Genomic DNA, 24829 nt, shown 5'->3' on the forward strand with positions numbered 1-24829 from the left:
TGTCTGTGGAGTGTGTTTCTCTCTAAATAAATCCACTTCTCACATATCACTTTGTCTCTCACTGAATTTTTTCTGCAACGAGACATCAAGAACCTGAGCTTCATTAAGCCTTGAGACCAGGTGTGTCATCTCAATTAAAAGGCCATGGGGAAGATGGCGGAGTAGAAGGATGTGAGCTCACTCCCTGTTTTGAGAGCACTGGAATCACAACTAACTGCTGAACAATCATCGACAGGAAGACACTGGAACTCACCAAAAAAAGATACCCCACATCCAAAGGCAAAGGAGAAGCTGCAATGAGATGGTACGAGGGGCGCAATCACAATAAAATCAAATCCCATAACCGCTGGGTGGGTGACTCACAAACTGGAGAACACTTATACCACAGAAGTCCACCACCTGGAGTGAAGGTTCTGAGCCCCACGTCAGGCTTCCCATCCTGGGGGTCTAGCAATGGGAGGAGGAATTCCTAGAGAATCAGACTTTAAAGGCTAGTGGGAATCGATTGCAGGACTTCGACAGGACTGGGGGAAACAGAGACTCCACTCCTGGAGGGCACACACAAAGTAGTGTGTGCATTGGGACCCAGGGGAAGGAGCAGTGACCCCATAGGAGACTGAACCAGACCTACCTGCTGGTGTTGGAGGGTCTCCTGCAGAGGTGGGGGGTGGCTGTGGCTCACCATGGGGACAAGGACACTGGCAGCAGAAGTTCTCGGAAGTACTCCTTGGCACAAGCCCTCCCAGAGTCCGCCATTATCCCCACCAAAGAGCTGGGTAGGCTCCAGTGCTGGGTCACCTCAGGCCAAACAACCAACAGGGAGGGAACCCAGCCCCACCCATCAGCAGACAAGCCAATTAAAGTTTTACTAAGCTAGGCCCACCAGAGCAACACCCAGCTCTACCCACCACCGGTTGCTCCCATCAAGAAGCTTTCACAAGCCTCTTTGAGAGCTTCATCTACCAGAGGGCAGACAGTAGAAGCAAGAGGAACTACAATTCTGCAGCCTGTGGAAGGAAAACCACATTCACAGAAAGACAGACAAGATGAAAAGGCAGAGGACTTTGTACCAGATGAAGGAACAAGATAAAACCCCAGAAAAACAACTAAATGAAGTGGAGATAGGCAACCTTCCAAAAAAAGAATTCAGAATAATGATAGTGAAGATGATCCAGGACCTGGGGAAAAGAATGGAGGCAAAGATCGAGAAGATGCAAGAAATGTTTAACAAAGACGTAGAAGAATTAAAGAATAAACATCTAGAAGAATTAAAGAACAAACAAACAAACAAAAAAAAGAAAAAACAAACAGAGATGAACAATACAATAACTGAAGTGAAAAATACACTAGAAGGAATCAAAAGCAGAAGAACTGAGGCAGAAGAATGGATAAGTGAACTGGAAGACAGAATGGTGGAAATCACTGCCACAGAACAGAATAAAGAAAAAAGAATGAAAAGAAATGAAGACAGCCTAAGAGACCTCTGGGACAACATTAAACATACCAACATTCTCATTATAGCGGTCCCAGAAGGAGAAGAGAGAGAGGAAGGACCCGAGAAAATATTTGAAGAGATTATAGTCAAAAACTTCCCTAACATGGGAAAGGAAATAGCTACCCAAGTCCAGGAAGCGCAGAGAGTCCCAGGCAGGATAAACCCAAGGAGAAATATGCCAAGACACATAGTAATCAAACTGACAAAAATTAAAGAAAAACAAAAATTATTGAAAGCAGCAAAGGAAAAACAACAAATAACATACAAGGGAACTCCCATAAGGTTAACATCTGATTTCCCAGCAGAAACTCTACTAGCCAGAAGGGAGTGGAACAATATATTTAAAGTGATGAAAGGGAAGAACTTACAACCAAGATTACTCTACCCGGCAAGGATCTCATTTAGATTCCACGGAGAAATCAAAAGCTTTACAGACAAGCAAAAGCTAAGAGAATTCTGCACCACCAAACCAGCTCTACAACAAATGCTAAAGGAACTTTTCTAAGTGGGAAACACAAGAGAAGAAAAGGACGCACAGAAACAAACCCATGACAATTAAGAAAACGGTAACAGGAACATACATATCGATAATTACCTTAAACGTGAATGGATTAAATGCTCCAACCAAAAGACACAGGCTCGCTGAATGTATACAAAAACAAGACCCAGGGCTTCCCTGGTGGCGCAGTGGTTGAGAGTCCGCCTGCTGATGCAGGGGACATGGGTTCGTGTCCCAGTCCGGGAAGATCCCACATGCCGCGGAGCGGCTAGGCCCGTGAGCCATGGCCGCTGAGCCTGCGCGTCCGGAGCCTGTGCTCCGCAACGGGAGAGGCCACAACAGTGAGAGGCCTGCGTACCGCAAAAAAAAAAAAACCCAAAAAACAAAAAAAACAAAAACAAGACGCATATATATGCTGTCTACAAGAGACCCACTCTGAAGACCCACCTAGGGACACATACAGACTAAAAGTGAGGGGACGGAAAAAGATATTCCATACAAGTGTAAATCAAAAGAAAGCTGCAGTAGCAATTCTCATATCACATAAAATAGACTTTAAAATAAAGAATGTTACCAGAGACAAGTAAGGACACTAAATAATGATCAAGGGATTAATCCAAGAAGAAGATATGACAATTATAAATATATATGCACCCAACATAGGAGCACCTCAATACATAAGGCAACTGCTAACAGCTATAAAAGAGGAAACTGACAGTAACACAGTAATAGTGAGGACTTTAACACCTCACTTACACCAGTGGACAGATCATCCAGACAGAAAATTAATAAGGAAACACAAGCTTTAAATGACATAATAGACCAGATAGACTTAATTGATATTTATAGGACACTCCATCCAAAAACAGCAGATTACACTTTCTTCTCAAGTGCATATGGAACATTTTCCAGGATATATCAAATCTTGGGTCGCAAATAAAGCCTCGGTAAATTTAAGAAAATTGAAATCATATCAAGAATCTTTTCCGACCACAACACTAAGAGATTAGAAATCAATTACAGGCAAAAAAAACATTAAAAACATAAACACATGGAGGCTAAACAATACGTTACTAAATAACTAAGAGATCACTGAAGAAATCAAAGAGGAAATAAAAAAATACCTAGAGACAAATTACAACGAAAACATGATGATCCAAAACCTATGGGATGCAGCAAAAGCATTTCTAAGAGGGAAGTTTATAGCAATACAAGCCTACCTCAAGAAACAAGAAAAATCTCAAATAAACAATCTAACCTTACACCTAAAGGAACTAGAGAAAGAAGAACAAGCAAAACCCAAAGTTAGTAGAAGGAAAGAAATCATAAAGGTCAGAGCACAAATAAATGAAATAGAAACAAAGAAAACAGTAGCAAAGATCAATAAAACTAAAAGCTGTTTCTTTAAGAAGATAAACAAAATTGATAAAACTTTAGCCAGACGCATCAAGAAAAAGAGGGAGAGGACTCAAATCAATAAAATTAGAAATGAAAAAGGAGAAGTTACAACAGACACTGCAGAAATACAAAGCATCATAAGAGACTACAACAAGCAACTCTATGCCCAAAAAATGGACAACCTGGAAGAAATGGACAAATTCTTAGAAAGGTATAACCTTCCAAGACTGAACCAGGAAGAACTAAAAAATATGAATAGACCAATCACAAGTAATGAAATTGAAACTGTGATTAAAAATCTTCCAACAAACAAAAAGTCCAAGACCAGATGGCTTCACAGATGAATTCTATCAAGCATTTAGAGAAAAGCTAACATCCATCCTTCTCAAACTCTTGCAAAAAATTGCAGAGGAAGGAACACTCCCAAACTCATACTATGAGGCCACCACCACCCTGTTACCAAAACCAGACAAAGACACTACAAAAAAAGAAAATTACAGACCAATATCACTGATGAATATAGATGCAAAAATCCTCAACAAAATACTAGCAAACAGAATCCAACAACACATTAAAAGGATCATATACCATGATCAAGTGGGATTTATGCCAGGGATGCAAGGATTCTTAAATATACACAAATCAATCAATGTGATACACCATATTAACAAATTGAAGAATAAACCCATATGATCATCTCAATAGATGCAGAAAAAGCTTTACACAAAATTCAACACCCATTTATGATAAAAACTCTCCAGAAAGTGGGCACAGAGGGAACCTACCTCAACATAATAAAGGCCATATACGACAAACCCACAGCAAACATCATTCTCAATGGTGAAAAACTGAAAGCATTTCCTCTAAGATCAGGAACAAGACAAGGATGTCCACTCTCATCACTATTATTCAATATAGCCACGGCAATCAGAGAAGAAAAAGAAATAAAAGGAATACAAATTGGAAAAGAAGAAGTAAAACTGTCACTGTTTGCAGATGACATGATACTATACATAGAGAATCGTAAATATGCCACCAGAAAACTACTAGAGCTAATCAATGAATTTGGTAAAGTTGCAGGATACAAAATTAATGCACAGAAATCTCTTGCATTCCTATACACTAACAACGAAAGATCAGAAAGAGAAATTAAGGAAACAATACCATTCACCACTGCAACAAAAAGAATAAAATACCTAGGAATAAACCTACCTAAGGAGGTAAAAGACCTGTACTCAGAAAACTATAAGACACTGATGAAAGAAATCAAAGATGATACAAACAGATGGAGAGATATACCATGTTCTTGAATTGGAAGAATCAATATTGTGAAAATGACTATACTACCCAACGCAATCTACAGATTCAATGCAATCCCTATCAAATTACCAATGGCATTTTTTTATAGAACTAGAACAAAAAAATCTCAAAATTTGTATGGAGACACAAAGACCCCGAATAGCCAAAGCAGTCCTGAGGGGAAAAAATGGAGCTGGAGGAATCAGGCTCCCTGACTTCAGACTATACTACTAAGCTACAGTAATCAAGACAATATGGTACTGGCATAAAAACAGAAATATAGATCAACGGGACAGGATAGAAAGCCCAGAGATAAACTCACGCACCCATGGTCAACTAATCTACGACAAAGGAGGCAAGGATATACAATGGAGAAAAGATAGTCTCTTCAATAAGTGGTGCTGGGAAAACTGGACAGCTAAATGTAAAAGAATGAAATTAGAATACTCCCTAACACCATAAACAAAAATAAACTCAAAATGCATTAGAGACCTAAATGTAAGACTGGACACTATAAAACTCTTAGAGGAAAACACAGGAAGAACACTCTTTTACATAAATCACAGCAAAATCTTTTTTGATCCACCTCCTAGAGTAATGGAAATAAAAACAAAAGTAAACAAAGGGGACCTAATGAAACTTAAAAGCTTTTGCAAAGCAAAGGAAACTACAATCAAGATGAAAAGAAAACCCTCACAATGGAGAAAATATTTGCAAACAAATCAAAGGACAAAGGATTAATCTCCAAAATATATAAACAGTTCATGCAGCGCAACATTAAAAAAACAAACAACCCAATCAAAAAATGGGCAGAAGACCTAAATAGACATTTCTCCAAAGAAGACATACAGGTGGCCAAGAAGCACATGAAAAGCTGCTCAATGTCACTAATTATTAGAGAAATGCAAATCATAGCTACAATGAGGTGTCACACCAGTTAGAATGGGCATCATCAGAAAATCTACAAACAAATGCTGGAGAGGGTGTGGAGAAAAGGGAACCCTCTTGCACTGTTGGTGTGAATGTAAATTGATACAGCCACTATGGAGAACAGTATGGAGGTTCCTTAAAAAACTAAAAATAGAATTACCATATAACCCAGCAATCCCACTACTCGGCATATACCCAGAGAAAACCATAATTCAGAAAGACACATGCACCCCAATGTTCATTGCAACACTATTTACAATAGCCAGGACATGGAAGCAACCTAAATGCCCATTGACAGACGAATGGATAAAGAAGATGTGGTACATATATACAATGGAATATTACTCAGCCATAAAAAGGAACAAAATTGGGTCATTTGTAGAGACGTGCATGGACCTAGAGACTGTCATACAGAGTGAAGTAAGTTAGAAAGAGAAAAACAAATATTGTATATTAAAGCATATATGTGGAAACTAGAAAAATGGTATAGATGAACCGGTTTGCAGGGCAGAAATAGAGACACAGATGTAGAGAACAAACATATGGACACCAACGGGGTGGTGGTGGTGGTGGGATGAATTGGGAGATTGGGACTGATATATATACACTAATATGTATTAAATTGATAACTAATAAGAACCTGCTGTATAAAAAATAAAGAAAATAAAATTCAAAAAAATAAAAAATAAATAAAAGGACGTGCGTGGGTTCAATTCTCAGTCTGGGTTTGGCCCGGTTCAAGTCCTGGCACGTGGGTTCAAGTTCCAATTTGAGTTGCATGGTTTCCCTATCACTCCAAGCAGCATACAAACATGCTGTCATTCCTCCCATCTCAAAAACGGCCCACAGGAACTTGAAGCACTTTACATCCTCCACTATGTATTCTCCAAACTGCAAAACATCCGGAATTCAAATTCAGAGTCTTTATTTTACACATTGTAAAATAACCTGTATGTGGAAATCCTTTAAAAGTAAGTTCTTATAGAACAAACTCCTGATACATTCAACAGCAGCAAAGACTCTCACAGACCAAAGAGCTAAAGAAGGAAGACAACACAGAAGACCTGCTGTAAGATTTCATTTATATCAAGTTCAAAAGAGCAGACACAACTCACGTATAGTAACCAGAATTAGATCAGTGGCTGCTTCTGGAGTGGGGGAGCTGACAGGGAAAGGGTCCAAGAGAAATTTCTGGGGTGTTGGAAATGTTCTCTACCTTGACCTGGTTAGTGGTTACACGATTATATATATTTGTAAAAATTCATTGACCAATACTCTTAAGATCTGTGTCTTTTCTGCACTTCGCCACGTTTAAGTTACACCTCAACAACAAAAAAGATAAAAAAAAGTAAGTACCTGTAAACTTTTCCTTATAGATTCCATATTACGATATTGAGAAGTTTCCATGACATAGTGAGACTGAGACAGGAGGGAAGGGGGCAGGACACAACCTTTAAAAGAATGACACAGGACTTCCCTGGTGGTCCAGTGGTTAAGACTCCATGCTCCCAATGCAGGGGCCCTGGGTTTGATCCCTGGTCAGGGAACTAGATCCTGCATGCATGCCACAACTAAAGACCCAGCGCAGCCAAATAAATAAATAAGTATTTAAAAAAAAAAAAAAAAAAAAAAGAATGACACAGCCCCTCGAGGATACGACTAAAACTGTTTAGAACCTACTAGGCCCAAGTTGGCAGAAGATTTGACTTCCCTAGACCTTGAGCCTCATTATACGTTTGTTGCAAGACATCAGCATATGCTAAGTGACACACCCACAGGCACCATAACAGTTCTGAGGCTGACCATAAAAAGCCAAAGAGTGGGTGGTGGCCCAATTCCTGGAAATCCCCGCCCCCTCCCCAAAATATTTGGAATAATCTTCTCACTTGTTAGCCTATGAAATTATCCAGCCCATAAAAACTAACCACCCCCGCACCCCAGTGCCACTCTTGCCTTCTGAGATGGTCTGCATTCTGCTGATGGAATGTGTATCTCTCTAAATAAACTTACTTTCACTTTACTGTGGCTCGCTCTTGAATTTTCCTGAGTGAAACCAAGGACCCTCACTTGATGGCCCGTCCCTGGGACTCGCCTGGGACATGACCATCTTCTTGCACCCCATTCTCCTGCAACAAGACTGGGGGATAAGACAGCCATGTTTTCTCCATGGTGGACCCCACGTCCACCTCCAGCTACTGCTCTGTATCTCTGCTCCCTAGTCGATCACCATCTTTTTGGAACTCTGTTTCCTCGGCCCCAGTTTATCACCTCTCCTGATATTCCTGCTCCATCTCTAGGATGCTGGTCCTTTCCCCGATTCCTAAATGTGAGAGGCCCAGGGCCCAGTCCCTGCTCAACCTACTCCCTCAGGCTGGATGGTTTCAGCAAATTCCGGGGCTTTAAATGTCATCTATATATTAACAGCTTCAAAATTTAGCACACTTGTATAGTTATTGATAAAATGACAGGACATCTGAGGTTTGCTTAAAAGCTTAAAAAATAATACAGAAACTCCAGGAAAAAGTGTGCTTATATGTGAGAGAAGAAAATAGAAGAAATAAGATAAGTAAAATGTGATGGCTCTCCACGCTGGGTGGTGGGTATGTGGGAGTTCTTTATACCAGAAAACTTTTGTGCGTGTTTTTAAATTTTCATAGTGAAAAGTCAGTAAAAATTCTGTATCTACAAACCCTGGCTTCGCCCTAGTGCGACCACTTACTTGGACCACTTGAGATGTCCAGTGTGCATCTCAAAGTTAAGCAGTTCAAAGCTTGTCAATTTCCCGTCAAGTCTACTCCTCCCCATCTTGATAAAAAGCATCACTCTTCACCCAGTGGGTCAGGCCCAAACCTTCAGGATAACCTTTAAGTCATTCCTGATTCATGCTTCCTCTCACATAACCCTCTTCCTGAGTCATCGTCATCTCTTGCCCAGGGAAGAGACAGCAGCTTCCTCATCTCCTGCTTCCACAGCTGCCCAGCTGCAGCCCATTCGCCTCATGGCGGCCAGTGCTGGTTTAACTTTTTTGTGCATAGGTAAGAGTCACATAGTTCAAAAACATGCAAGTCTTAAGACGTTTTCCTCCACATCTACCTATAACCTTCACCCCCACAGGGAACCACTGTTACTACTTTTTGAGAATAACACTAGAGAAATCTTTATAAAACATACCTCACAACATGCTTGTCCTTGCTCACGGCCCTCCAGAGGCTTCCTGTTACACTTGTAAGTAAATTCAAAAGCTCTTACCATAGCCCACAAGACCCCATGTAACCTGGACCTCTCTACAGCTATATCCCTAAATAATTCTACCCCTTTCCACTCTGCTCCGGTCACCCTGGTCATTTTGATAATCCTTGAACACCCAGGTCCATTCTCACTTCGGGATCTTTCCACTTACTGTTTTTTAGCATCTTCCTATGGTTCATTCCCTTACCATCTTTCAGGCTTCTGCTCAAATGTCACCTCAGAGCAGCCTTCCCTGACCACCTGTCACTCTCTGTGACCTCTGTCACTCTCACTTCCCTTATCCTGATTTTTCCAAGCATCTTTTACCTGACATCATCTGCCCCTACTAGAAGATCCATTCCTGAAGGGCAGGTGCTCTGTCCTGGCAGATGACTAGAGTTCCATAATTCGTTCAGTAGATACAAACGAATGAATGAAGTGAACGGAGAAGTGACTTGAGAAATGAATAGATCGTTTGGCAAAGGGCTCTTAAAATTCCCTGTGCAGGTACCCTTTGACTCAGCAATTCTACTTCAAACGAGATATTCTATTGATAATACTATCATCTACAGGCAGTCAGATGTACAGGATATTCATTGTGGCAAACGTTTGTAAGAGCAGAAGTTCAGAAACAACCTAAATGTTTATCAATAGGGTAATGGTTAAGTATGGTACATCCACACAACAGCATGCCATCCCATTTATATAAAAGGCAGCTCTCTGGGTGCTTGATTGCACCACTGACTCACCGCTAGGCAGGCTGCCCAATGCCAGGGAAAAAATGTGGGCTCGCCCTAGAGTGAGACAGGGTTGGGTTTGAATCCAGGCCCTGATGCCTCCTGGCCCTGGGTACTTCAGTAAGGCCCTTCTTCTCTCTCAGACTCATTTTCTGCATCTGTTAAATGAGGAGGGGAGAAGGTTACAGTGATGTATATAGTATACAGTGGGCCCATGGTCCAATGCCAAGCCCCTTCTTTTCCCTTAAGTCAAATCTCCACCTCTGAGGGTTGCCCAGAGGTGAAACTGGCATTTGTGAGGGTACTCTGGGGTTGAGAAATTCGGGTAAGAAAAACAGATTCGAACTAACAGATGAAGATGCTAAAGGGGATAATGTCAGACATAACACAAAGATGGCCTGTCATGCGTATCTATTCCAGACACCCACAATCTTCTGGAGAATCCACAAACAACAGGACTCTCAACTCAGTCTGTGTGATGGTTGTTTTCACCCAGCCTGTGACAGCCTGGAGAAATGGTTCCACCTGCCACCTGTGCTGAGAAAATGGCAGCAGGGATGAGGCCTGGACGGGATGGGGGCAGTTCAGACTCAGTCACTATCACTGTCATCGTAACCACAAAATAATGACAACAGGGCTTCCCTGGTGACACAGTGGTTGAGAGTCCGCCTGCTGATGCAGGGGACACGGGTTCGTGCCCCGGTCCGGGAAGATCCCACATGCAACGGAGCGGCTGGGCCCGTGAGCCATGGCAGCTGAGCCTGCGCGTCCGGAGACTGTGCTCTGCACAGGCCATAACAGTGAGAGGCCCGAGTACCGCAAAAAATAAAAAAAATAATTACAACACACAGTGCTACTATGCACCAGGCACTATTCTAGGCACTGTCACCCATTTAACTCTGCCAGTATCATCATTCAGTGCCCTCATCTCCATTGTAGAAACAGGACACAGACGCAGAAAGGTTAAGGAACTTGGCCAGGCTCAAGCTGTCAACCCCAATGCTTTGCTCTAACAGTAGCTCCAGAAGGAAACTGAGAAGCGGTGCTCTAGGAATGGAATATGGGAACCAGAGAGGAGACGGACTTTTCTTGTCTACCCCATGGACTTCTCGACTTTTGTCAGAATGTACATGTATTCCCTGTCCAAATATAATTTTGTTGTTTGGCCACGGCACGCGGCATGTGGGATCTTAGTTCCCCGACCAGGGACCACCTGTGTCCCCAAGCAATGGAAGCCGAATCTTAACCACTGGACCTCCGGGGAGGTACCCAAATGTAATTTTAAATGAAAAATGGTAAATTCCTCACTCACCTATATATCTATGAATATATGTATATGTATATATACCCTTCTCTCTTCTCTTGAAGCATCTATCGTTCCCATTGGCAACCACCCGCTTCAGTTAAGTCGCGGAGGCCTTTGGGCTAACAGCGCATGCGGTCTTTGCGGGCCTCACTCTCCGCCCGGTATTCATCTTAGGCGCGCACAGGGTTCCCACCGCAGGCGTTTGAATTGTTGACTCTTAGCACTGTATCCCTCCTCCACCGCAGCCCCCGAAGGGTTTATACGTGCTCTTCTTCCCACCAGTCCACGTCTCACATCTCTTCAGGATCTGACCTGCCCATGTCTGCTGCCTCACCTCCCACCCCAGTGGAACTCCATGAGTCCAAGCCAGTTTGGACCTTTCTCCCGGGGTTCCCTCGCCTGGAGTGTCCTTGCCTGCCCTTCAAGGTCCAATCGTATCCGCATCCTTTCCTAAGTGATTTGATTCCCTAGCCGTCTCCCTCCACAGACCGGGATCCCATCCAGGGCCTACGCCAGTTCTGATTCATGCCTGTGTTCTCAGCACTCACTCAGCCCGGGACACTTAAAATTCTTTCCTGCCGTCCCACCCCACCGCGTCCTGCCAACACCACAGCTGAAGCGGTACTCGAACCCAAAGCCTCCGGCGTCCCCGCCCCGCCCCGCTTCCCCAGCTTCTCTGCAAGCCCACGTACGCCCCCTGCGATGAGCACGCGTACTGAAGCGGAGTCGCCGCGCACTCCCAACTGCCCTCTGCAACCCGCCGGCTTGCTGAAGCCAACCACCTACATCAACGCATGCTCAGCCCGGCGCTCACGCTCGATTCTCGCGCGCCCAGCCTGCGGCGCATGCGCACGGCCGGCAGCCCGCGAGACGTGATCTCGGTTCGGCGCCGCGAGATCTTCTCGACTTCTTCCTCCCTCGGACCGGCCTACCTTCGGTGCCGCTTCCGGGATGCTCCCACCGGTTGTGGGTTGACCGGTACCCGTTCTCTCCCGCCACGCTCCCGGGTTCCCAGACACCATTTACAGGCCGGTGGCTTGCAGTGGAACCTCCCCGTCCCCACCCCACCCCCTTCTCGGAGAGCGCGCGCCCCCCTTACGCCCCGGGAACCAATCAGCAGCCGCCTTAGGTAAGTGGCCCGCGTGCCTGCGCTAGGCTGGCGCCTCGGCGGGGGGCGGGGCACGGGGCGTGTTTCGGGGCCCGGCTCCTCCTTGACCGCTAACTGGTCGTTCGGACGCCTGGCGGTTGTGCGTAACTAAGTTCGGAGTCAAAGCAACGCGTTAAAAAGCGCGTTACCGGGAGTGGGGTGGGCAGGAGACAGATAATGTGTATATTGGAAAAATTTCAGTTCTGAGAGACCATTTATATTGAGGGCCTGTAAACTGGCGGTAAAGTACTGCGAAATCCCTCCAATAACGTGCAGAGCCCTGGGGACACTCGTAGAGGGCCTACAAACGGATTTTTAAACAGTGGGGCGGTCCTCCAAATTCCTCTAAATACAATGTAAATAGAAACTTAAGTTCTGGGGTTCCCTATAGGAGGCCTGTAAACAGGTGCCTAATTATGCTGAAGTCCCCTGAATAAAACACAGACTCAAGTTCCAGGGGAGACCCCATATGAGAGGCTGTACATATACATGTAATTGCTGGAGAGTCTTGTAGAAAAATAGTGTGAATAGACCCAGGTTCTGGGGTGGGAGTGCTCCATTAGACCATAAATACGGAGTTAGGAATTGGGAGTCTCCCCAAATAACTTGCAAATAGATTCTGGGTGATCCCCCAAAAGGAGCATGTTAAGAGATGCTTAAGTACTGAGGAAACCCCCCAAAGAATTTGTAATAGGGGAATTTGTAATTTGTAGTTCTGGGAGGTCACCTTAAGAGTCCTGTAAATAAACACAAATAGACTGGCTTTATACTTTTGTGTGGGGGGGGATCCCCAGAGGAGCCTGGAAACTATTGGGAGTCCCCAAAATGCTTGTAGGTGAACTCTTAAATTCTGGGGAGCTTGCCATAGGGGCTGTAGAATAAACTCAGGTACTGTGGAAGTTCCCAGAATAACATGCATGGGAAGAAGGTCCTCATGGGTTATGTAAACAGATACTTTAGTGGTGGAGCAGAATCCCTATTGAGGCAAGAAAACAGACAATTAAGTGCACTGGAGGCCTCCAGGATAAAGTGTAAACAGAACCTTAATTGCAAGGCGGGGAAGAGTCTCGATTTCTGAGGAGGCTGTCCTTCAGGAGACTGTAAACAGTCACTTAAGTGCTGAATCAGTTTGCATAAGCATCTGTAAACTGGCCTTGCCCTCCTTTGTCTCAGAAGGCAGTCTTCCACCTAGTTTGTGGCTAGGGGAGAGGTCACGTAGAGCAGTGCTGAGAGGAGCTAGACAAGCCCCTACCTGGCTAGCAAAATTACTCCTGCATCCTGTAAACAGATACTTCCGTTCTGGGGAAAGAGTCTTACACAAGGACCTCTTAATGTCACTGTACTGGGGTGGGAGGTGGAGGGATTCATAGAATGATTTGAAGGCACTTCAGAGCTAAGCAAAGGTCAGCAAACTTTTTCTGTAAAGGTCCAGAGAATAATTACTTTAGACTCTGCAGCCCATAGTATCTCTGTCTCAGCTACTCACCTCTGCCATTGTATCAAGAAGGCAGCCATAGACAACTTGTAAAATTGATGGATGTGGCTGTATTCCAATAAAACTTTATTTCCGACAACAGAAGGCAGACCAGATATGGACCCGTGAGCTATAGCAGTTGGCCTCGGAGTCCTGCAAACAGACATACTCAAGAGACTTCCCTGGAATGAAGTGTAAACAGCTGGGGAAACTCCCTAGGGGCCTATAAGCAGCTAGTTAAATGGTAGAGAGTGGGTTATATAGGTAACCATACATTTTATAATGTCTTAGATGTGAGACATATAATGACATATAATGACCCTGGTGAGGGACATATAATGTTCCTGGTGAGGCCTTGGAGGGTGAGGGATGGCAGACCGTCAGTAATGGAAGGTGAACACACTGAAAGTAGAGGGACACCCGGTGAAAACAGGTCCTTGAATACAGGTGCCCCACCCCCACATGTGCCAGTATTGGGTAATCAAAAGGGTAGTTGTCGGACTGGGGGTCATGTTACAGATTTGTATGGAAATGCTTTGCTGCACTTTGGGAAAGAGTATGTCCCATTTTTATGTGACCTTCCCCCATGTGTTAGTATTTATGTTGAGAAAAGTGATTAACAGTTGGGAATAGTTTTGGCTACAAGAGATAGAAGGGGATTTGTTTGTCACTGCATCCAGAGATAGGCAATTTAAGGTTAATAGGGAGTCCCCGAACCTTGTGTTTTGTCTCTTATGCCTTCCTTCCATTAAGCTGCCTCACAGACCTTAATGGCTGCTTGAGCTCCAGCCTCCACACCCGCATTCCTTTCAGCTAGTAGGAGGAAGGGACAAAAGGCAGGTGCCAGTGTCTGTGAAGAAAAGTTTCTGAACGCTGCCAAAACACGCTTCTGGTGTCATACCGTTGGCCAGAAAGAGCTTAGTCACATGGCCGCAGCTAACTGCAGACTAGGCTGAGATGTATATTCTGGATAGCCAGGTGTCCAGCTCAGAACTGAGGGTTTTATTTCTTTGGAAGTAGTGAAGAATGGCTATTGAGATCCTGCTGGCAGTCACTGCCACAGCCACAGAGCTCTCTTGAAAGGAAGTGCCTTATAGTCCAGGGTAAGCCAGATAGAGTGGGGAGAGACTTCTTTCATCCTGGAATCAACCTCTTTCTACCCATAGGTGACCATGTCTGAGTCTGGGCACAGTCAGCCTGGGCTCTATGGGATAGACAGGCGGCGGCGGTGGAAGGAGCCCGGCCCTGGCGGCCCCCAGAATCTCTCCGGGCCTGGTGGTCGGGAGAGGGACTACACTGCACCTTGGGACAGAGAGAGACGGGTGAGTATCTGGGCCCAAGGGCAGCATTCATGTGTCCACTCATTCCACCAATGTTTATTGAGCACCAGCTAGGCACCGGGCCCTCATCTAGATGCTGGGGATATAACTGTTGACAAAACGGACTGCGCTCAGAGTGATAAAGGGGCTGTCTTAGATGAAGCAGTCAGAGAAGGCTTCTCTGAACAGCTGACTTTTGAGCAGAGACCTGAAGGAGGCAAGGGGACAAGTCCTGACAGAATCTGAGTGAAGAGCATTCAAAACAGAAAGAACAGCAAATGCGAAGGCCCTGAGGCCTTATATCTGGTGTGTTCAAGGAGTAGCCAGGAGGCCAGCGTGGCTGCAGTGGATGAAGAAGGGGAAGTGATAGAAGATGAGATCAGAGAGGAAACTGGGGCCAGATCATGTGGGACCTGATAGGCCTTGGAAAGAACTTTGGATGTCACTGACTGGAATTGGCATGGGAGTTTGAGCTGAGAGGTGCCAGAAGCCCCTGTTTTCCAGAGTTGTGTCATAATAGCAGCCTTTTTTGTTTATTGAGCAGTGTGCAGTGTGCTGGTGCTCTGCAGAGTGCTTTCCATCCTTTGGGTCTTGCTGAGCTCCTGCAGCTGTCCCATGAAGTAGAGCCTATGATAGATGCAGTTTTCACTGATGAGGAAATGAGTCTTAGAGGGGAAGGGACCTACCCAAAGTCACAAGTCAATAAGCTTTGGGGCCAGGCCTTGAACCCGAATCCAAGTGAGCCTCAGGCGCAGCAGCACTGTGTCTGCTGTAGAGTGTCCTGGACCGGGAATCGGGAGTCGGGAGCGTCGTTGTGGGCCTGGTCCAGCCTTGCTCCTCTCCTGTGTGTAGGTGACTCACTGCCACAGCCTGCCCCCCAGGCTCTTTCTCCAGGGCCCTGCCCGCCTCTAAGGGCTGTTTATTTGGGGGGGGGGAGTGGAAGAAGATAATGGTTGGGACAGTTTCTGAGCCATAAAACTGCAAAAATCATGAAGGAAATTTATTCACAGTGAGCTTGGCTCTTGCTTACTCCTTCCCTTGGGCCACAGCATAAATGACAACACGCAGTCTCTCCTCCTTCCACACACATCTTTCTGGGGAATGTTACCATCCTCCTGCACCTTCAGCTTCAGTCCCTGAACAAGCAGCTCCCAGATGTCTTGTCTTTGAGACCCTGGCAGCCTCCTAACTGGCCAATGGACTCCTCACGTCCTCCATGTCTCCTGCTGACCTCAGCGTCTTCCTGCCAATTCTCTTCCTCCCGCTACTAGTGATGGCCCATCAGGTCTCATCCTGGTCACCCCCACGCCCATCGGGCACCAGTGCTGTACATGGTGCCTCCTGACTGTATCTCCTATCCATCCTCATCTCTTCACCCTCACCTGTTCTTTGCAAAGCACGTTCGTATCCTTTGGTTTGTCCTTCGTCATAGGCCAGTGAGTGAGCAGGATTTAAATAAGTATCCTCAATATGTAGGTGAAGAAACAGACCTACTGAAGGGTCAGGACTCTCCCAGGGTTACTCAGGGTACCACAGAAGGAACAGGATTCAAACTCAGGTCTCTCCCCTTTCTTAGGCAGGTGGGGGTGAGACAGAAGAGGCGTGAAGAGGGTAAGGCATGGGAATCAGTCCGCTGACTTGGCGAGCCCGGGTGGGGCTGAGGAGCGGAGGTTGGGACAGCAGGGCTGTCAGGAGAGCAGCTCTAGATACTGTGCACCTGCCACGTGCCCAGTGCTCCGTGGACGGTTTGTGAGTCCTGTCTACTTTCAGCCTCTTAACAGTCCTGTGAGGAAGGAATTCCTATCCCCATTCGCCAGATGAGCAAATGGGCCTAAGTGAGGGTGATTCCTTATCCGTGTTCACACAACCAACAAAAGCCAAGGCCAAGTTCAAATGCAGATTTCTCTCGCTCCAAAGCCCCAGCGCCTTCTGCTTGGGCTTGTCTAGCAAAGGCAGCTGAGTGGAGTGGCTGGCAGCGTGGTTCTGGAACCCGGCTGTCTGGCTTCAAGTCCTGGCTCCACTGCTTAATTGGCTGTGTGGCCTTGGGCAAGCCAGTTAACCTCTCTGGATCTCAGTTTTTTCATTTGAAAAATGGGGATAAAGGTATCTCTCACAGGGCTGTTGGTAGGATTGGAGGAGTTTATGTCTGAAGGCGTTTAGAATGATACTTGACACTTAGAGGGGTGTCCAGGGAGCTAGGGGAGTCACTCCTGAGTAACTACCCTCCCTCACCACAGGATGGCAGCGAAGAGACAAGCACGGCGGTCATGCAGAAAACCCCCATCATCCTCTCAAAGCCTCCAGCAGAGCGGGTGAGTGGGGAAGACGCTTTGGAAGGGGAGGCTGGGAGCAGTTAGGGCAAGGATCTCTCCACTGACCGGAACCTTCTCACGCCCGTAGTCAAAGCAGCCACCGACTCCAACGGCCCCTGCCGCCCCGCCTGCCCCAGCCCCTCTTGAGAAGCCCATTGTCCTCATGAAGCCACGGGAGGAGGGGAAAGGGCCTGCGGCCACAGCGAATGCCTCCACCCCCGAGGGCACTGCCCCACCACCCTCTGCAGCCCCTGCGCCACCCAAGGGGGAGAAGGAGGGGCAGAGACCCACACAGCCTGTGTACCAGATCCAGAACCGGGGCATGGGGACTGCCGCGCCGGCAGCCATGGACCGTGAGTTGGGGCCGGGCGGGATCTGGTTGGGAGCCAGAACCCCCTCGCACAGACCGTCAGCACGTCCTTGTCTGCAGCTGTCGTGGGCCAGGCCAAACTGCTGCCCCCAGAGCGCATGAAGCACAGCATCAAGTTGGTGGATGACCAGATGAATTGGTGCGACAGTGCCATTGAGGTACTGGGGGGTCAGGGCTCTCTCCCTGCTCGACCTTCTCCGGGCCCCACACCCTCACCTCCTCCCCGCCCCCCAGCTCCTTGGCAGGCAGCACCAGACTAGACAGCTTTCGGGCAATGGCAGCAGTGAGAGAATGGATCAGAACGTTCTCACCTAGCCGGGCCGAATTTCAGTGGCTTACACTAGCTCAGCTGTGCTGGTTGCTAAAATGCTGAAATACTTTGATACTGGTTGGCGGAGAGGGACCCATTACCACCGCAGAGGCCCTGGGATCTCCTGCCCGCTCTCGCACGCAGCAGGGCAGCCTCCTGGGCCTGCTCCAGTCCTCCTCCTGATTGGTCAAGACCCATGCAGTACCAGTGTGAACTGGTTTGAATGTTAGCCCCCGGAGGTTCCGCCTCCATCCCAACAGCCCTCACTGTAGTCCACACCTCACACCTCTGACCATCATATCTACTTCCAGTGTCCCAGTCTTCATTTCCCCCGTCCTGTTTTTTCCCTCCCAGGCTTGTCACATTACTCAGATTCTCCCAGGTGTGCTCCCTCTCCTTCTCCAACAGCTTGGGTTTACTAACAACGCAACCAGGCCCATCTGTTACCACTCTCATGTTGATGTCAACTGGGAAGCTTTAAAAAAAAAGAGCCGCTGTCCAGGCCCTGCTATAGAGCACTTACCCACAAATCCCCAAACGTGGATCGTATAACTGAGGAACTCATTTGTAGTTTTGTTTAATTTTAATTAATTTAAATTTAAGTAGCCACATGTGGTCAGTGTCTACCATATTGAACTGGGCTAGCCCTCGATATTCTGCTTTAGTGGGTCTAGGGTTCAGCCCAGGATTAGAGGGGTTTTTTTAGAGCTCTCCAGATGATTCTAAGGTGCAGCAGCCACATTGAGGACATGACTCTTTTCCTTGAGGAGTGTCTCTTATGCCCCCTGGTGGTGAAAATCAGCAGAGCTGGCAGCCCAGAGGTGAAGGTCTCAGGATTCTGTAGGACTCTTAAACCCCACAGACAGAGCCAGGACGGGCTGGTCTCCCCTTCCTGCTTACTGCTGCCTTTATCACGCTTTCCCATGTTTTCCCAACCTGCCTGAAGCCCAAAGCCTCCCAGGAGTCTGCTCCAGTGGCCCTCAGTTACCCAGTCCTGGCTTCTTCCACCCATCCTTTTGTTCCTATGCCTCTCCCCTTCTCCCCAAAGTCAGGCGCCCCTTTTCCTCTGTGTTCCAGCCACTCTGACTTCCTAGTACCTTCTTGACCAGGGAGGCTCTTTTCTGCATTGGAGCTCTCACAAATGCTGTTCTTTGTGCCCAGAACGTTCCATATACCCCCCTTCCCCCGCCCTTTGCCCAGTTGAGGGGATTTGGAGCACAAACGTTTTTCTTTATATCTGAGAAGGTAGGTGGGCGAGCCATGGAAGTCTTTAGGGCCCCTTCCTCACTCCCACTCCATCAACCGACAGATTTTTGAGGGTCTCATTCCTGCCTCTTCCCGCAGTACCTGTTGGATCAGACTGATGTCTTGGTGGTTGGTGTCCTGGGCCTCCAGGGGACAGGCAAGTCCATGGTTATGTCGTTGTTGTCAGCCAACACTCCTGAGGAGGACCAGAGGTGAGGGGGACGTTGGGTCTGCAAGGGAGGTGGCACCCACCTAGGTCAGGGGAGGGTGGGCCTGGATATTGCAGGTGGTGTTTGGTGTTCCCCTACCTTGACCTCAATGTCTCTGTCAGATGAGGATGGTGACCAGTCTGGACCAAACTTTCGTGTAGCTCCAAGGACACCAATCCTGTACCTCCCTCCCTCCCTCCCTTCCTCGTTCCAGCAAATGGACAGGACCAGCCAGGAGCTGGCATGGCGCATCCGTTAAGTCTTTGGATTTAGGTTCACCCCAGTCTCAGCCCTGCCGCTCACCAGCTGGCTGGTCTTGGGCAGGTCCCTTCACCTCCTGGTATCTCACTTTCTCATCTGTAAAGTGCATTTTTGGAGGATGAGACAAGATCGGGAAGGCAAAAGTTAACAAGAACTTGGCACAGAGCGAGTGCTCACAGGATGTGGCTGATGTGGCCTGGGAAACACTGGGACAGGAGACCTGGGTGAAGGGCGTGGGTTCTAGACCAGCCTCAGTCCTGCCTTGCTGAGTAAGGACAGGGTATGATTGTGAAGGTAAAGGAGGGAGTCCTTTGGGGGAGGAGGGAGCTTGAGCACTAGAGCCCCAAACTGAGGGCAGGGAAGGAAAGAGGGAAAGGCAGGGATTGGGGAGTCAGGTAGGGAACACAGACAGTCTAATTAGGGAAGAATCAAGATGGGGGGTGAGCAGGGGTTGTGGCCACTTAGGGTTATCTTAAAGCATAGGAGTTTGGTTTTTATAAAGTCGGTGATGTCACCCTGGACACCATGGATGGGCCTCAGGGGTCCATGAACCCCCGAACGGTATATGCAGGATTCTACACACATTTACAGTCAGGCTTCTCTTCTAGGGACAGTGTCCATAGTTCCCACCAGCTCTCAGAGGGGCCTGAGGGAAACCCGGAACAGGTTAAGAACCCCTGTGGTGAGAACGTACATCACCAGACCCCGAGCTGCGGTGCCCCGCCTCCCAGGTCGGCTCCGTCCCCACTCTTCTCTGCTCACTCATGACCTCAGCTCAGCTGGGCCCCGCTCTGGCACAGCTGCAGCTCTCTTGGCCGGCATCCTTTCCATCTCAGCTTCCACCCCCAACTAGCAAAACTTCCCTGTGGCCGTCGGCTCAGATACTTGAGCTAGAATCCTGTCGGCCTAATGTGTCCTTCTGAGGCAGGTCCGCCTGTGACATGGCAGACGTTGGTACCAACTCTTGTCACCAGGTCTCATAAGTTTTACCTCCTAATTATCTTGAGAATTCATCTGCTCCTCTCCTCCACGCCCATCTCCTGGTCCAGGCCACTGCCATCTCCCCTGGAGGAGGCCAGGAGCCTCCTAACTGGTCTCCCTGCTTCAGTTCAACAAATATTTATTGGGTGTTTACCACGGGCTAGGCCCTGTCCTGGGTGCTGGGGCTACAACAGTAAACAAAAGTGGCAAAAATCTCTGTCCCCGTGGGGCTTGCATTTTAATGGGGAGCTAGTAAACAAGCACATTAGAAGATGATAATCAAACAGGAAGGGGTTATGGGGAGGTGGCTGGGGCCAGGTTCCTGTATAAATCAGCTGGTCAAGGGGCCATTTGAGAACAAGCAGACGCTGAGGAGGGGGAGCAGGGAAAGCGCTCCAGTCAGGGCAAGAACTGGGAGCCTGGATGCCCCGCACCCTCTCACCATGGGGTGGAGAGTATTCAGTGCTGTGTGTCCCATACCTGGCACATGGCAGGTACACTTGATAATTAATAGCTAGCTATTTTATATCATCGTGTATCAGGCACTCTTTTAAGCGCTTTATGTATATTAACCTCACAGTCACTCTGAGAGATTGAGACTATTGTTGTCCCCATTTTACAGACGAGGAAACCGAGGAGAAAGAGATTAAGGAACTTATTCAAAGCCACACAGCCAGGAAGAGGCAGAGCTGGGGTTTGAATCCCAGCAGTGCAGCAAAGTCCTTGCTCTTAAACACCTCAGTCTATTGATTTTGTTAAGACTTAACAGGTCTACCTATGGGTAGGGGTAGGGATGAAGTCATGTGATATAAAACACAGCCCCCTAGGCAGCAGGGGCCATGAATGGAAGGCTTTGCGGGCAGGCGGGGAATCACATCTCATGGTCTCACTCACAGGGCCACACTCTGGAGGCGGCAAAGGCCAAGAACTTGACCTCTAATGCCCCCACCTGCTCCTTTCCACAGGGCCTATGTCTTCCGGGCCCAGAGCGCCGAAATGAAGGAACGAGGGGGCAACCAGACCAGTGGCATTGACTTCTTCATTACCCAGGAGCGGATCGTTTTCCTGGACACGCAGGTGCTGACCCCCACTCACCCCACCCTGCTGCGTGCAGCACTCAGCTTCATCCCCAAATGTGTTTAAGCCAGAACCTTGCTTGGATTCCATGGGGCTTCGGCCAAGCCACGGACATGCTAGTGCCTTTGGGCAAGTTGTGTCTCTTTTTGGCCCTTAGTCTCTTCTTGTCAGATTTCACCCCCTCTCCACTCCCATCCATCCGTGTACACAGGAGCCTAAAGAATCTTATAGCATAGCAGTTGGAAGTGTGGGCCCTGGAGTCAGTCTACAGCCAGAGCTGGCCTTTAAGTAAGTTTTAACCCCCCCACCTCCATTTTTTCATCTGTAAATGGGGGTGATAGTTTTCTCAGCTTCATAGGAGGGTTGCAGGGAGTCAGTGGAACAGTCCAGGCAGAGTGCTGGGCACGGGATGGTGCGTGGCGAGCCTTCAGGCGCCTCACTGTCACAAGAGCTGGCCTGTCCTGCGTTACCTGGCAGCTTTCCTCAGCTTCTCCAAGATCCCTGTTCCTTAGCTAGGCAGCCGGGGCCTGTGCGGCTCGCCTGTCAGACTCCCTGGACTCCCCTCTCTGATGTAGACACCGGCCCCACCATACACACCTCCAAGCCTTGCCATAGTCTCGCTCCTGAGCTCTGCGACCTTGGCCAAGTTGTTTAACGTTTCCACTCCTCGGTTTTCTTAAGTGGGAAAAACAACATTGCCTCCCTCGTGGGGTTTCTGTGAGGTGTCAGTGAATTAACACAGGTGAAGTCCTGGCATGAAGTGGGTTCTCAGTACTCTTGGCTGTCAGCATCGTCACCATTAGAACATTCTCTCTCCCCTTGCTTTGTTGCTTGGCTGTTGCCTTCTCCTCCCTGAAGACTCCACAGGGGCATTGCCTCCTCCCGGAAGCCTCCCCCTCCTCTGAGCGCCCACCGGTGCCCATGTGCACCCATGTGCACCTCCCAGCGCAGCACGTGGCTTACCACAATCTGGTTCTTGCATTCTGTGCCCGCTCCTATCCGGTCTGCAGCTCCTCAGGGAGAGGCCTGGCCCACAGCTGATGCTCAATGAATGTTAGTGGAACAAAATTCTGGCCACCGTACACATTGATGGGTGGAAAACCTTCCACAAATGTGGTGTGAGACCTGTGTGCCAGGCCCTGTGACAAGACCACCGAGACCTTGTGCCGAGCTGAACCAGCTGCGGGCTGGTCCGGGGCCCCCATGGGGCAGAGCAGAAGTTAGAACAAGACAGAATGGAAGGGACTTCCCTGGTGGTGCAGTGGTTAAGAATCCGCCTGCCAGTGCAGGGGACAGAGGTTCGAGCCCCAGTCCAGGAAGATCCCACATGCCGTGGAGCAACTAAGCCCGTGCGCCACAACTACTGAGCCTGTGCTCTATAGCCCTCGAGCCACAACTACTGAGCCCATGTGCCACACTACTGAACCTGTGCTCTAGAGCCTGCGAGCCACAACTACTGAAGCCCTTGCAGCTAGAGCCCGTGCTTCACAAGGAAGCCACCACAACGAGAAGCCCGCGCACCACAAGGAAGAGTAGCCCCCGCTCGCCGCAACTAGAGAAAGCCCACGAGCAGCAATGAAGACCCAATGCAGCAAGCAAACAAGCAAGCAATAAATGAATGAATGAATGAATGAATGAAAAAAGACAGAATGGAACACTGCAGTGTTTGGGGTTTTAGAAAGTGAGCCATTGGATTGACGAAAGAGGAAAGAGGAAAGCCTCTTCTTTTTTTTTTTTGCGGTACGCGAGCCTCTCACTGCCACGGCCTCTCCCGTTGCGGAGCACAGGCTCCGGACGCGCAGGCTCAGCGGCCATGGCTCAGGGGCCCAGCCGCTCCGCAGCATGTGGGATCTTCCCGGACCGGGGCACAAACCCGTGTCCCCTGCATCAGCAGGTGGACTCCCAACCACTGCGCCACCAGGGAAGCCCCAAGCCTCTTTCTTAAAGTTAATTCCATCCAGGGCAGGAAGAAGTGGATAGATGATCCACTAATTTAACCTCTTGTATTTTTAGTGGGATGTTCCTTTAAGAAAAGGTGATGAGTTCACAGATGACTCTTTTACACCCACTGATGCAGTTCTTTGTTTGTTTGTTTGTTTGTTTTGGCTGTGTTGGGTCTTAGTTGCTTCGTGCTGGGTTTCTCTAGTTGCAGCGAGCGGGGGCTACTCTTCGTTGCGGTGCGTGGGCTTCTCATTGCGGTGGCTTCTCGTTGTGGAGCACGGGCTCTAGGCGTGCAGGCTTCAGTAGTTGCAGCACTCAGGCTCAGTAGTAGTGGCACACGGGCTTAGTGGCTCCACGGTATGTGGGATCTTCCCAGACCAGGGCTCAAACCCGTGTCCCCTGTACTGGCAGGTGGATTCTTAACAACTGTGCCACCAAGGAAGCCCTGATGCAGCCTTTTAAATCCTCACTAGTCTTCACATTAACCATTGTTATTTGACCTGAGTGATTATCCTAGTGAAGTTTTGAAAGCATTTGATACTTTTTTTTTTTTTTTTTTTTGCGGTACACGGGCCTCTCACTGTTGGGGCCTCTCCCGTTGCGGAGCACAGGCTCCAGACGCGCAGACTCAGCGGCCATGGCTCACGGGCCTAGCCGTTCCGCGGCATGTGGGATCCTCCCGGACCAGGGCAAGAACCCCTGTCCCCTGCATCAGCAGGCGGACTCTCAACCACTGCGCCACCAGGGAAGGCCTGACAGCATTTGAAACAACAAAATAAGGGTGTCGCAGGGACATGACTCATTCAAGTGGATGTTCGATTTTCCAGCACTAGGAGCGCTCTTCTGGGGCACGCAGCACTTGGGAGCAGTGGGGACTTGTGAGAGGGCTGGGGAAAGTGTGTCGGCTTTGAAACTCTTTTTCTGTCACCTCCTCTCACTGACTAGTTCTTTCCTAATTAGAAACTGCCCGTGTATCTGACATTATTTTGTCCTGAGAGGTGATGTATCTGCAGTCATCGGGTGGAACTTGGTGGCCGTGTCCCCTGGGATCCTGACCCGCGGCCCTTCCCTGACACCTTGCTGTCTTCCTGCTCCAGCCCATCCTGAGCCCCTCCATCTTGGACCACCTCATCAACAACGACCGCAAGCTGCCTCCAGAGTACAGCCTGCCCCACACCTACGTGGAGATGCAGGTGAGGGGGCCGAGCCAGGCCTGGTGGTCCAGGATGGAGCGCTAGTGGATACGGGTTAGGCTAGTTTCTGCTTCATAAGAGCCCTGGGTACCCCAGAG

The 24829-nt window shown here is 48.3% G+C and overlaps 1 protein-coding gene and 1 long non-coding RNA gene across 3 annotated transcripts in view; one reads left to right on the forward strand and one right to left on the reverse strand.

Moving 5' to 3' along the window:
- Positions 1-11958, reverse strand: part of LOC137214361 (uncharacterized) — a 22949-nt gene extending 10991 nt beyond the window's left edge. For both annotated transcript variants that reach the window (XR_010938872.1, XR_010938871.1), the window contains exons 1-2: positions 11825-11958; positions 9599-9744 (exon numbers count right to left, since the gene is read on the reverse strand). This is a non-coding gene — a long non-coding RNA (uncharacterized lncRNA). The remainder of the gene's footprint in view (positions 1-9598; positions 9745-11824) is intronic.
- SMG9 (SMG9 nonsense mediated mRNA decay factor) overlaps positions 11886-24829 on the forward strand; it is a 19208-nt gene continuing 6264 nt past the window's right edge. The window contains exons 1-8 of the mRNA XM_067718009.1: positions 11886-12021; positions 14680-14835; positions 17070-17144; positions 17233-17497; positions 17575-17672; positions 19169-19281; positions 21486-21597; positions 24636-24731. Of these exons, the coding sequence (XP_067574110.1) occupies positions 14686-14835; positions 17070-17144; positions 17233-17497; positions 17575-17672; positions 19169-19281; positions 21486-21597; positions 24636-24731 (909 nt within the window). The 5' untranslated portion in view covers positions 11886-12021; positions 14680-14685. The remainder of the gene's footprint in view (positions 12022-14679; positions 14836-17069; positions 17145-17232; positions 17498-17574; positions 17673-19168; positions 19282-21485; positions 21598-24635; positions 24732-24829) is intronic.

The sequence above is a fragment of the Pseudorca crassidens genome, chromosome 20 (genome assembly GCF_039906515.1).
Source record: "Pseudorca crassidens isolate mPseCra1 chromosome 20, mPseCra1.hap1, whole genome shotgun sequence".
NCBI lineage: Eukaryota > Metazoa > Chordata > Mammalia > Artiodactyla > Delphinidae > Pseudorca > Pseudorca crassidens.